A 12964-nucleotide genomic window follows, 5' to 3' on the forward strand; every position below is an offset into this window, starting at 1 on the left:
TCCTAGTAGGTGCACCTTATCCTAGGTTTTCTGACACCCACCCAGTCCAGCAAATGACAGCATAAAATAGGTAAGGCTTAAAAGACCATGAGACATTTGTGCCCTTGGTCTCCGAACCAGAGACCTCCACATTTTGTGATGCCACAGTGGACAGAGTCGTTTCTGAGGTGTTATCTTCCAAAGATGGTGGAGGCACTAGAGTTTTGGGGAAGACAATAACGGGACAGTTGGTTCTTATTAAAGACAATACATATTCATTTTCTCATTCAATAAATATGGGGTAGGTACAGAGCTAAGCACTGGGGTCATAGTGATGAATAAATAACATAATCATTGTCTTTGGTCTCATGGACCTTATGGACTAAAAAGGATCTTATCAAGCTAAACTTATGCTGATGTCATAAAATTATGTGTTCATTTATTCACTCAATCAACAAATATTTATAGACTACATATTATATGTCATGCTTTGTGTTAAGAGGAGGGAATAAAATGGTGAGCAAAACCAGCCATAATTCCTGCCTTCATGGAGCTTACAGTCTAATGGGGAAGACATTAAATAATTATGTGCATACATGGTGCTATGAGATCCTACAAATAGGGGAAACTGGCTTCATTAGATTAGGAGATTTTTGCTTAAGGACGTACCACTTGAACTGACATTTGAAGGTTAAACAGGAGTTAACTAGGCAATGAGGGGAGGGAAGAACGTTCCAGGCAACACAAACAACATATGAGAAGATCCTGTTGGAGAAAGAAAGATGGTGAGCAGGAAGGACTTTGAAAGAGGCCAGCTGAAGAGCTGCGAATAAGGAGCATCCTGGTGTCTGGTGGACCTGAGTGGTAGGCTGGAGCAGAATGGGAGGCGAGCGCACCTTCTCCATTGGTCTCTGGGTTAATGGTCATGGCACTGCAGTAAATCCATGCTGGAGACACAGAGCTTTGACGCAGGGAAGGTCACGGCATCATCAGGCAGGAAGACTAGATTAAAGCTTTTCAGAGTGCCATATTCCGTAGTGGACCAGAATGCTGTTTTGGTAGCCCACCAATTTAGATTTAAGTTCTTCAACTGTTACCTGTAAGCTACTCAGCTTATTAAGTGGGAATAAAAATATTTCCCTTTCAGGGTTCTCATGAGAATCAAATGAGATGACGTATTAAAGCACTTAGCGCAGTGTTTGGCCCATGACAGGCATTCAATAAATAAGACCTATTACTTATCTTTATCTGTTAAATGGAGACACTAATAGTATCGTTAGGAAGATCTGTGCTTAGATTACATATGTGGAAGCATGAGGCAGCCTGGTGCATCATGTGCATTCTTTTAAAAGCGACCTCACTTTTCGTATGTTTCTAGGTTTATGGGTATCTTTCCATTTGGAAATCTCTGTCCCACACCAGGCAGGGAAGCCCCGCAGAAGAAGGCACACCCACTATGGCCAGCCTGGGCTCGCCCTGCCGCGGTGCCCACCGCTGATCTGCCCGAAGAGGCTGGGTCTGTGCTCGGAAGGACCGGCCAATCAGAAGAAGTTTGGCCCTCTGCAGTTTCCGTCCTCTCACTAGGAGGCGCTGCGGCGGCCACGGCTACTCTTGGGGTTGTCTCGGGCTGTGGCTGTTGGGCCGGCATCTAAGGCTCGTGATCATGGAATGGGGTTCGGAGTCGGCGGCCGTGAGGCGGCACCGTGTTGGAGTGGAGCGCCGGGACGGCCGAGCGGCCACCCCGCTATGGGAGAGGGAGGCCGCGGCGGCGCAGGAGCCCTGGGTGGACGCATGCGGCGGGGGCGCGAGGACGCGGAAGCGCAGCGCGGCGGGCAGTGGCGGCGCGAGTCGGGCTGCAGGGACCGGACTGTCTGAGGCGCGCGCTGCGCTGGGGCTAGCACTCTACCTGCTAGTGCTGCGGACGGTCGTGCAGCTTTCGCTGCAGCAGCTGGTGCTGCGTGGGGCCGGTGGGCACCACGGGGAGTTTGACGCACGCCAAGCAAGGTACTGGCTGCTCCCGCCCGGCCCGCGCATCCCCGTGGGTCACCTGCCAGAGCCGGGGCAGCGCACCTGTGTGTCCCCGCCTCTGCGAGACCGCTCAGGCTCGCTGGCTCCGCTCCACGTGGAGTGGGGTGGCCGCGTTTGTCTCCAATTTACAGGACGCGGGGCTCGCGTCCCATGGCCCCCAACATGGGTAACATGGCCCCCAATTAGGCTGGTGGTACAGATGAGGGTGGCCGGGCAATTGCTTCTGCTTTTCCACCTCCTTTCTGCCACGCCTGCACAGGGTTTGGTTGTTAGTCTTTCCTTATCTCCTGGAGCAACTTCCACTTTTTACTAGCCTTTCTGTTTTCCAAGTGAAATGAAGGAGAGTGAAATTTGTGTACCTAGCCAGCTTTATAAATTCGGTTCCTGGGGAGATGTCGGAAGGGGATAATGAAGTCTAACTAACTTTTTGAGGTCAGGTCAAACCTGAAAGTTAGGGAAGCTCAACCTGAAAGTTAGGGAAGCTCAACCTGAAAGTTAGGGAAGCTCAACCTGAAAGTTAGGGAAGCTCAACCTGGAAGGGTGCACTTCAAAATTTTACAGTTTCAGAAGTTTTCAGATTCCTGGAGCATGCCGTTGAGCCCCTGGTGTGTAAGGTTTAACTTTTTTTTTTTAATTAAAAAAAATAACCACTATTAAGTGTGCTAAAAATGGTGATTGGATCAAAGGTATTGCAACCTGTGTCAAAGCTCATAAAATCATAAGCCAGCAGAGTTTTCAACAGCCTCTGTGTTTTAAAAACTTTCTTTTGAATACAAAAGGAGTTTGTGGAACACATCTCCCCACTCCGTTCTCCCCACTTGGAATGCAGTGAAAAGACAAAATATTTTTTTGTTTGTTTTAGGGGTAGGGTTGGTTTGGACCTGAATTGAAGTTATTAGGCCTTGTGTGCACACTAGGAGGGCTGAGTCCATTCTTCACAATCAAAAGTTTGTTTTTGTTTGTTTATTTAACCTCTTGACTTAATTGTCTTTGCTCACTGGTTTCATTAGCCCAGCATCAGTAACCCTCCAGAGTGCGGCGCAGTGAAGTTGCATGCTGTCCTGCCTCGTTTTTAGAAGTTTGAATAGAATATCTAGTCTTTACATTGATTTCATATGAGGATTGGGAGAATTTGGAAGTGGGGTGGGTAGAGATAACTCTGAAGGGATGAACTCATGGGAGATGAAATGATGGAACTTTACAAGTGATTTTTTTCCACGGGGTACCTGAAATAATAACAGGCAGCCTTTTGATGTGAAAGGTCAAAGAACTTGTTTTGGTGGGTGAAGGGAAGTTTAGAGGAAAAGTTCTGAGGTACGCGTTAGTCTTAAGCCGAGCACACCCTGTCATCATCATTCTTTTGGTCACTTCCAGGGATTATCTTGAACACATAACATCTGTTGGTCCCAGGACTACAGGAAGTCCAGAAAATGAAATTCTGACAGTGCATTACCTTTTGGAACAGATTAAACTGATTGAAGTCCAAAGCAACAGCCTTCACAAGATTACAGTAGATGTACAACGGCCTACAGGTTCCTTTAGCATTGACTTCTTGGGAGGTTTTACGAGCTACTATGACAACATCACCAACGTGGTGGTGAAGCTGGAACCCAGAGATGGAGCCCAGCATGCGGTCCTGGCTAACTGTCATTTTGACTCAGTGGCCAACTCACCAGGTATGTGCCTGTTCTTTAGTCCTTTTGGAGTTGTCACATCCCAGAGCTTGTTAACGCCAAGCTCTTGGGCAAAGGTGGGACACCATTTTCATGGACAAACCTTATTTGTGATAGCAGACTGGATAATGAGAAGAGTGTGTAGTTTAGGATCTACCCCTCACTATTCACTCCAGTGCTTTCTTTATTTGTTTATTTATTTGTTAAACATTAGTGCCAGCAGCCCAGTGACGGGACAGGAATGTTGTTGCTGGTAGACTGAGGCAGCTTCATCAGTGTTACCAGTATGCGCCCTGAGTCCTGGAATTAGGTTCTGCCACTTGCACTGTTTACTCAGCCAGGTGTTGTAGTCGGCTTTTGGAATACGGAATAAAGAAACAGTCCTTGCCTTCACGGAAAACAGGGTTTGGAGGACATCTCTCCTAGCAGTTTTGGTTGACCAGTAAAGTGGGAATTTTACTGGGGATGCCATACTGTTATAGTACCTCTTTCATCCATAAAGCTTCTTCTGAAAATACTCTGTCAAAATAGAATACTTGATGTTAGGACAGCGCCTGACATAATAAATATTTTGAATGAATGAGAATCCTTTAAATTGAACTTCCATTAAGAAAAAATAAGATTCATTAGACAAAGGCTTTCAGTAATTAAATAAATTATAAGTAGGGAAGAGTAGAAAGTAGTAGCAATTTGAGGTAGCCAAGACCTGAGATGGCATCTGGTTCGATCCCCCTCATTTGACACAGAAATAAACTTAGCTGATCACCACTGATCATAGACAGAGGTGGGACCAGATGCTGTATTTCCTGGCCAGTCAGTTCTTTTCAGCTACATTTGAAAGGAAGGAGAGTTAATACTCCCTTTAGCTAACTACTTAACCTCTTCCTTCCTCAGTTTCTCATCTGTAAAGTGGACATAATAATAGTACTTTACTGTTTGCATTGCTTAGAGGATTAAATACAAGTAAAACACTAGAATAGTGCCTGACATGAAAAATGCTTTTTTTTTTTGCTATTACTTGTTATTTAATATTAATATTTCCGAATTGCTTGAACTTATAGCAGGCCCAATATGATACTCTAGATGTTATACAAAATATAAAATAAAATTTGCTGGATAAAATGATTCATCCCAAGATATCTTTAATCGGAAAGCTTGCCAATTGCATTTAGAATGTAACATGCTTTTAAAAAAAAACCAGCATACACATATTTCCAAGAAGATTATATGATAAACATGACTAGGTTTGAAAAAAAAGAACTTTGAGTTTTCAACAATACAGTGGATTGAGCACATGGAGTGCAGAATGATTTGGTGAAAAAGGTGAGTTATTGCTTGTCAATAGAGAGGTCAGCAGGACCAATGTGAATTGTTTAGGGTAGGAGAGATTCATATGCATTTGTAGCATGAGAAGAAAATGAGACTGTCCCTTACTTCAGTATTGCACAATATCCCAATGACAAGTTTATTATGAAATAGTCTTACTGCTATTAAATATTTTTTGAAGATATTAAAAAATATCAGTATACGCTTTTTTTTTTTTTTTTTTTTAATAAAGTCAGAAATACCTTTGTGTGTGCCAGGGACCCAGGGATCGGCAGAATGCTGTGGAGTGATCTGCAGCTTTTTTGCCTATTTCAAAGCAGTGATAAAATAAGTGTCACCCTATGCCTGATTCTAAATTCTAGGAAGGGACAAATTATTACCATGGTTATTTAAGAGCATTATATAAGAAAGATGTCTATAAAAATATCAGAAACATTGTGCCAAATCATATATATAAATCATATATAAGTATAGAATCCAGTAATGAAAGGATGGCATTTTTGTGGGTCGTTGGAACTCAGTTTAAAATAAAATTTTCTAATATCTATACCAACAATCTCAGTGACATTTCTATCGATAATAAATTGTTAAAAAGTTAAAAAACACAATCATGAAATAGACTATTACCTGAATTCTTTCAGTGGATGAACTCATTGAAACATGGGTATTTTTTTTTTAAAGTTCTTAACAGTCCTGGACCTTAGGAACTGATACCAATTAGGGGTAATGTTACCCAGAGAAAAGCTTTAAATATCTTCTTGGGTTTGCTGCATGGTTCCAGGTTGTTGGTAGAAGAGACACTGAGTTATTTTCGGGGTGGCTTCAATTTCAGGGTTAATTCTAAATGGAAAGAGATGTTGGTTAACCACCCAGTCCTTATAGATCCTGTCCTCTAACTTTCCTTCACTTTCTTCAAGATATTTGACCCTCGCTAGTTCTGTTCTTAGACAACAGAACCATTAAAATGAAGGAAGATAAATGGACAGTTTAACTTTTTAATCTGCCCTATATAGTATGTCTCTTTCAATTTCCCTTGGAATAAAAAATTTTGTGGTTTGCTTTTTTATTTTAAAGTAACTCATAGTCTCAAAGTTAAAAACCATTAATTTCATTTGGTTCTTGGAAGGTGGCACTTTTTACTGGCAGCTAGATGTACTTCTGGCTTGATAGTAATTAGATGGTTATTACTTTGTTTCACTTTGATTACAATACAATCCAATAACACCATCAAGACAAGTAATAGGTAATAAGTAGTTTTTCTTGACTAGGAATGCAGCTTGGAATTTAACAGTACCGAAACAAGCGTTTTAGCTAGCTGCAAAGCCTTAAGTTTACAAAGAGAAGAAGGAAAAACTAATACTGAATGCAGACCACGTTATCTTGTAATCCCCACAACACACCTGTGAGGTAGATATCATGAGCCTGCTCTCTGTACCAGGAAATGGTAGGGTAAATGCCAGCTAGAATTTGCTTCTAAGTCTTTCTTACCTGAAAGCTCGTGATAATAACCCTGTAGCACCCTGCCTCCCAAAGTACAAATCCAGAAATGCTATTTCCTGCGTTATTACTCTGCCTATTTACTTAGATCACTCTTTAAACTTTTTATTATGGAAAATTTCAAATGTGTACAAAAACAGAATCGTTTAATGAACGTGAGTGTACCTATTGTGTTTCCCCGAAAATAAGACTTAGCCAGACAATCAGCTCTAATGCGTCTTTTGGAGCAAAAATTAATATAAGACCCGGTCTTATATAAGACTTCGTCTAATATTATAGTAAAATAAGACCGGGTCTTATATTAATTTTTGCCCCAAAAGACGCATTAGAGCTGATTGTCCGGTTAGGTCTTATTTTCGAGGAAACACAGTATATTAAGTTTTTCTCCAAAAGACGAATTAAGGCTTATGTTCGGGGGATGTCCTCCTGAAAAATCATGCTAGGGCTTATTTTCCGGTTAGGTCTTATTTTTGGGGAAACATGGTATTACCCAGCTTGGACATTCTGATCTTGTTTCTTTATCTGACCCCTACAACCCTTAATCATGTTGAAGCAGATCTCAGCTGTATCCGTTCTGCTGTATTTCTGTCTATATCACTGAAAGATAAGTAATCTTTTTTGACATGCTTATAACACCATGAATTATCTCACTTAAAAAGTAATAATTCTTTAATATCATCAAATATCCAATCAGTTCCTTTAACTACCTCTTACAGTACTTTTAAAAAAATCAAGGCACTAAAATCATCTGTATAATCATCTTTAATTAATATATGAAGTTTCTGAATCAAGAAGTTACGTGATTTGATGAGTATTGGTACATATACCAATACTCTGCTTCATCAGTATTGGTACAAAGGATAACACTTAGGTTATCAGTCTCCTTTCCTGTGTCTAAGGTTCCTTAGAGAAACCTTCAAAAATGCTGCACCATCCAAACTGACTCCTCTGTAAATGCGGAGTGATCTGCAGCTTTTATGATTTTGGCAGGAAAACAAGCAGGAAAGGAGTGGGTGGCAGAGGGAGATGATCTAGGAAGCTGTAAACACCAGAAGTGAGAATATTATAGAGGATGTGGAATAAAGATAAAGAAGGGAACAAATTGCTTTGGGTTGATGAGAATACCAGTTTTCAGTGTTAATTTGGTCCCATCTGGTTGATGATTCAACAAATACTAATTGAGTGACTCCTCTTGGCTAAGCATGGTTCTAGACATTGAAAGCGAACAAGTGAAGAGCCCTGTCCTCATGGAGTTTACTGCTGGTGGGTGTAATTGTCACCTAATGGTGACAGACATTATGCTTCTCATCTTGCAGCTCCGTGATGCTTCCTCAATGAGAACACCCCATTCCTAGACCTAATGGTTCATACTGTAAAGGTTTTACAAAGTCTGAGCAGCAAATCTGTTTTTCTGATTTGAAGGTGCCAGTGATGACGCGGTTAGCTGTTCAGTGATGCTGGAAGTCCTTCGCGTCTTGTCAATGTCTTCAGAAGCCTTACATCATGCTGTCATATTTCTCTTCAATGGTGCTGAGGAAAATGTCTTGCAGGTGCGATTTTACTGTTTTAGATACTAGGCTTGAATAATAATGATAATAATAGTAGCTAACCCTTGTCCATTTTGATAATTTATTTGAGTAGTATCATAAGATCATATGCAAAGAAATACTGTACCTGGCAGTACTTTAAAAATTCTACAGTCACTTATGTACACATGTTCAACATTTGAAAACTCAGCTTACAACAGATCATCTTGTCAGTGTTTGATTCATAAAATTAGGGGCTCTGTGATGGCACAATTATTCAGCTCAGGTTTGCTTTGACACTGGAGTTTTAGAGATGTTTTGAGGCAGACACACAGCATGAATACCCAACCATGAGGGTTGTCCCTTCTCTTCTCCTATTTGTTGCCCTTTTTTTTTGTGTGCAGCCTCACACTTACCAAGGATGTTGTTTGGCATCACTGATGGAAATCAGGCTGCCGTCTGGGATGGTGACTTTCCACTCAGCAAACTATACACAGCAGTTATGCAGAGAGAGAAACAGATAGAGGTCTTTAAATAGTGTCTGAAAAAAATGATTATTTTCCTATTCTTCCTTTTATCCACATAGATGTTCTGTCTTTACAATAAGTGAAATAGAAACATGGATAATTTCAGATTGTTTAACCTATATTTGTTTTTTCCTTCTCATTCAGGCCAGTCATGGTTTCATTACTCAGCACCCCTGGGCCAGCTCGATTCGTGCATTTATTAACCTGGAGGCAGCAGGTGTAGGAGGGAAAGAACTTGTATTCCAAACAGGTATGCGAGGCTATATTTTGTATTTTAAGTCACTTGCATTGTGTACTTTACTTCTTGTTTTTATAAAACTGGAAAGTTTTTGAACATAAGTAATTACTCTAATGAAATGAACATTCTTTTAATAGCATCTAAAACTTGTATGGTGCTTATTATATAACAAATGTTCAAAGCATTTTATATATGTATATGTCACTAATCTTCAAAACAACATGAGGGATAAGTACTGTCATTGCCCTCATTTTATAGATGAGGAAACTGAGTCAAGAGAGATTATAAGTTGCCTAAAGTTTCACTGTTTGTAAATGGCACAGTGGGATTGGAACCTAGGCAGTCCAGCTTCTGAGCTCTTGTTCTTAACTACTAACGAGATTATCACATAGGTGGTGAACTTTCTTTTATCCATTATGGGTGATTATGATATAAATAATATTACATGACAATCATTTCATGAATTAAAATGAGAAAATTTATCTGTAGTTAAAGAACTTTGTTATTGAATTCATTTGAGTGTCATAAAAATTCAGTACTGTGTAATCAGCTAGAGAAATATTTTTAGTTTTATGGTTAAACTTTTCTAAGGATAACAAAATTATAAGTTATAAAGATAACTTGTCAATTAAGTTGTTAGGTATTAATTGTCATCTTTCTTAACAGAATTCCAAGCTGATATTTTGCAACCAGGGCATACTAAAACCTGATGTTAGAAGTTCCATGCCATTTCCCACTCTGTTACCGTGGGAATAAGACCGGTCTTATATTAAGGTTTGCTCCAAAAGATGCATTAGGGCTTATGTTCAGGGGATGTCATCCTGAAAAACCATGCTAGGGCTTATTTTCCGGTTAGGTCTTATTTTCGGGGAAAGATGGTAGTAATTTGGATAATGCATTGTAGCCAGAGATGTAGCATTTGCTGGAAATTTTATAATGAGGAGTGTTTTGGGGCATGAGATGGGCTAGGAGTGGGGAGGAAGGTGATGTAGGACCTTGTTTTTTAGCACCCTTTACAGGTGTGGTATTGTTTATGTTACAAAGATCTGCTAAGTATGTCTTTATAACCTAAACAAAAAAAATTACCATATTTTAATATTCTCCATCCAACTTAATTTAAACTTTTATCCTTCAAAACGGATGTATATGTTACTTCAGCTAAACCTTTGAGAATCTCAAGGTCATGAAGGGAGAAGCAAGGTTCTGCTTTCTTTTTCAACTCTCAGAGCTTTCTGCTCACTCTTACTCTTCATCTGACTAAGGAGAAGAGGCTGGTGTCTGACGTCCATAGGAGTAAATAGCTGCTGCACTGTTATCCATTCCCTCTAATTCTTGGATTCAGTCAGGACAGGTGAAACACTTGATACAACCACCACCAGATCAAAAAGCAGCAAGAGAAAATTCCGTAAGAAGAGACGACATGGAGTCTTTCTTTCCTCAGGTGAAAATGTCAGGGCTTCACATGGGCAGGAGTGTGTCTTTGTGGATTTCCCCTCCTGGAAGTGTACTGCATGTAAAATGCCTACAGATGTATGCTTTTAATGTATCATCGCAGTGACCCAAAGAAAAGCCAGTCCTAAGGTTTAGTCTGTACCTGTCCTGAATTTTTTCTGTGCATATATATCAATGCATATATATCCTATGCATATAAATATTTGGGTTAGTGAGGTCTAGACCCAAGTCAATTCCTTTATGTACGTTTATTAAGTACTCACTTTTGCTAGGCCTGACTAGCTTATAGTCTGCACTCTTTTTTACTAAGTGTAGCTAGTGTTGCATAAAAAGCCTATAATTGTATACATTTTAGGTATAATTGCATTGTGTGGAAGGATATAAACGAACTGTCTTAACAGTCACTGCTGGGTGGTGGAGCTGTGGTGGGTGTGGCTGGAGTGGGGGGTGAAGCAAAATGTCAATCAACAGTTTGCAGTCGCCATTGCTTCATGAATTTATACCCGGAACTGTCTTAACTGCTTTACTTAGACTCTATAGTTTTATGTAGTCTTTAAATTTTTGCATTGCATTATGATTAATAATAAGGCAATAACAGACTTGTTACTAGCTAGCAACATATATACAATTTAAATGTTTTACTCATTCTAAAATAAAATCCTCCCATTTCAAAATTAATATTTTTCTGGAGGGGCATCTTACAGAAGATTTGGAGAGAATGTTCCCCCCTTTCTCTGAGTTTTTATACATTGTTTTCCCTCTAGGTTGCAGTAGCTTATTCTTAAACGCCATCCCCAGAAGCTTTCCGGGTGCTTTCTGACATTCCAGTACCTCTCCCCGTACTTCTCTCACTTCCGGCAGCCACTGCCTACGAAAGACGAGCTTTCCTGTGGGAATGGCTTTCAGAGAGCTAGTTATTGTTGCTTCCACGTTTGACTAAAAGAGGATAAAGGCCTCCTGGATTTGGAGTTCTGCTTGAGAATGTATGCTAGATTGCTCTGTCCTCAGATTCTTGAACAGGCCCTTTTCTTTCCTGTGCAATAGCACTAATCCTTGTCCTGTAAACTTTTCGGTTAAAACAGTTTGTACTGTCTAGTGCTCCATTGTCACTTCAGAGAGAGACATTCATTTGGGGAGATTTTAGTGACTAGAATAATCATTACTACCTAATTTTTCAAAAGGGCCAGAATGCATTAAAGAATGACTTGACTTAATCAGGCTAGTGATTTATATCATGAGTCTAAAAGTCTTGATTTAATAATTTTGAAGGTATTGTAAAATCCATTATTTTAAAATTGAAACAGATTAAACCAGTAATACATGTTCCTTATAAAAAATTCAAATAATACCAACCCTGAGTAGAAAAGAGCCCATAAGCAAAGGAGTCATGGATTCCTTTTTTCCTCCTGTGAAGAAATATCCATGCCCCTGTAATCCTACCACCCAGGGCAAAATGGTGTTATAGTTTAGTCTCTACCTTTCTGCAATTTTTTCTATATGTACACATTAATATATTTTATATATTACCTATTTTGTATATAGATCTCTCTCAAAAAAACTGGGATAATACTCTTATCTGCTATTTTATAACCTGCTTGAGATTGTTTTCTTTTAAGAAAAATTACAGCTTTATTGATATATAATCCACATATTATACAGTTCATCCATTTAAAGTATAAAATTTGGTGGGTTTTAGATATTCACAGAGTTGTGCTGTCATCACCACAATCGATTTTAGAATCTTTTTATCACCCCCCATTAGCAGCCTGGCTTCTTTCACTTTGTATAGCATTTTTTGAGATCCATCCATATTGTAGCATGTATCAGGACTTTATTCTTTTTTATGGCTGAATTATAGATTCCATAGAATGTATATACCTCATTTCATTGATCATCAGTTGATTTGGTTGTTTTCTACTTTTAGGCTATTTTGAATGATGCTGCTATGAACATTTGTGTGTCTTTGTGTGGACATATATTTTCATTTCTTTTGGCTGGATACCTATGAATGAAATTCATAGGGTTATATGGTAAATTTATGTTTAACTTTTTAAGCTGCCGCCAAACTAGACAATTAAGTCTTATTTTAGAAGAAATGTACATTCAAACAACAGTAAGAATTTTTTATATTAGATTTGCAAAAAGTAGGTAGAATGATAATGCCCTGTGTTGCCGAATATAGAGGGCAGGCATTTTCATACACTTTGGTGGGAACGTAGACGGATGCAGTTTGGGGGCAGTTTGGCAATATGTGCCACTTTATAAAATGTGCAGATCCTTCTGGCCAGTAGGTCCACTTATAGGAATTTATCCTATAGAAATAGTTGTACATAGACATGTAGAACTAAGTACTGCATAGTCTTCTTGGCTTTTTTATGAGTAAAAAATTGAAAACACCTTCCAGGTCCATGCATAGAGACTGGTTATGTTAATGGTGACTTAAACGTTCTTTCCTCTCTTCAATCATTACTTTTTCCCTCCCTGTGAGATCATTTCCATCAGCACACGAACATGCTTTTTCTCTCTTCTTAAAGAGAGTGGAATTCCTTTGCAACTGTTTTTGAACTAATTGTACTTAGCTTTAAATCTGCTCTTGTAAAAGTCACATTGCTCAATTCAGTGGTCAGTTCTCAAGCCTCATCATACTTGGCTTCTGTAACAGCATTCGTTGCTGTCAGTCTCCTTTATTAATTCTTTTTTTTCTTTGTTTCTTCGTGT

General features: G+C 39.5%; 1 protein-coding gene across 1 annotated transcript in view; it reads left to right on the forward strand.

Moving 5' to 3' along the window:
* Positions 1–1565: 1565 nt before the first annotated feature.
* Positions 1566–12964, forward strand: part of ERMP1 (endoplasmic reticulum metallopeptidase 1) — a 45190-nt gene continuing 33791 nt past the window's right edge. The window contains exons 1-4 of the mRNA XM_033123701.1: positions 1566–1983; positions 3382–3683; positions 7926–8053; positions 8701–8806. Coding sequence (XP_032979592.1) covers positions 1643–1983; positions 3382–3683; positions 7926–8053; positions 8701–8806 — 877 coding nt within the window. The 5' untranslated portion in view covers positions 1566–1642. The remainder of the gene's footprint in view (positions 1984–3381; positions 3684–7925; positions 8054–8700; positions 8807–12964) is intronic.

This window comes from Rhinolophus ferrumequinum, chromosome 12 (assembly GCF_004115265.2).
Source record: "Rhinolophus ferrumequinum isolate MPI-CBG mRhiFer1 chromosome 12, mRhiFer1_v1.p, whole genome shotgun sequence".
In the NCBI taxonomy this organism is placed as follows: Eukaryota; Metazoa; Chordata; class Mammalia; order Chiroptera; family Rhinolophidae; genus Rhinolophus; species Rhinolophus ferrumequinum.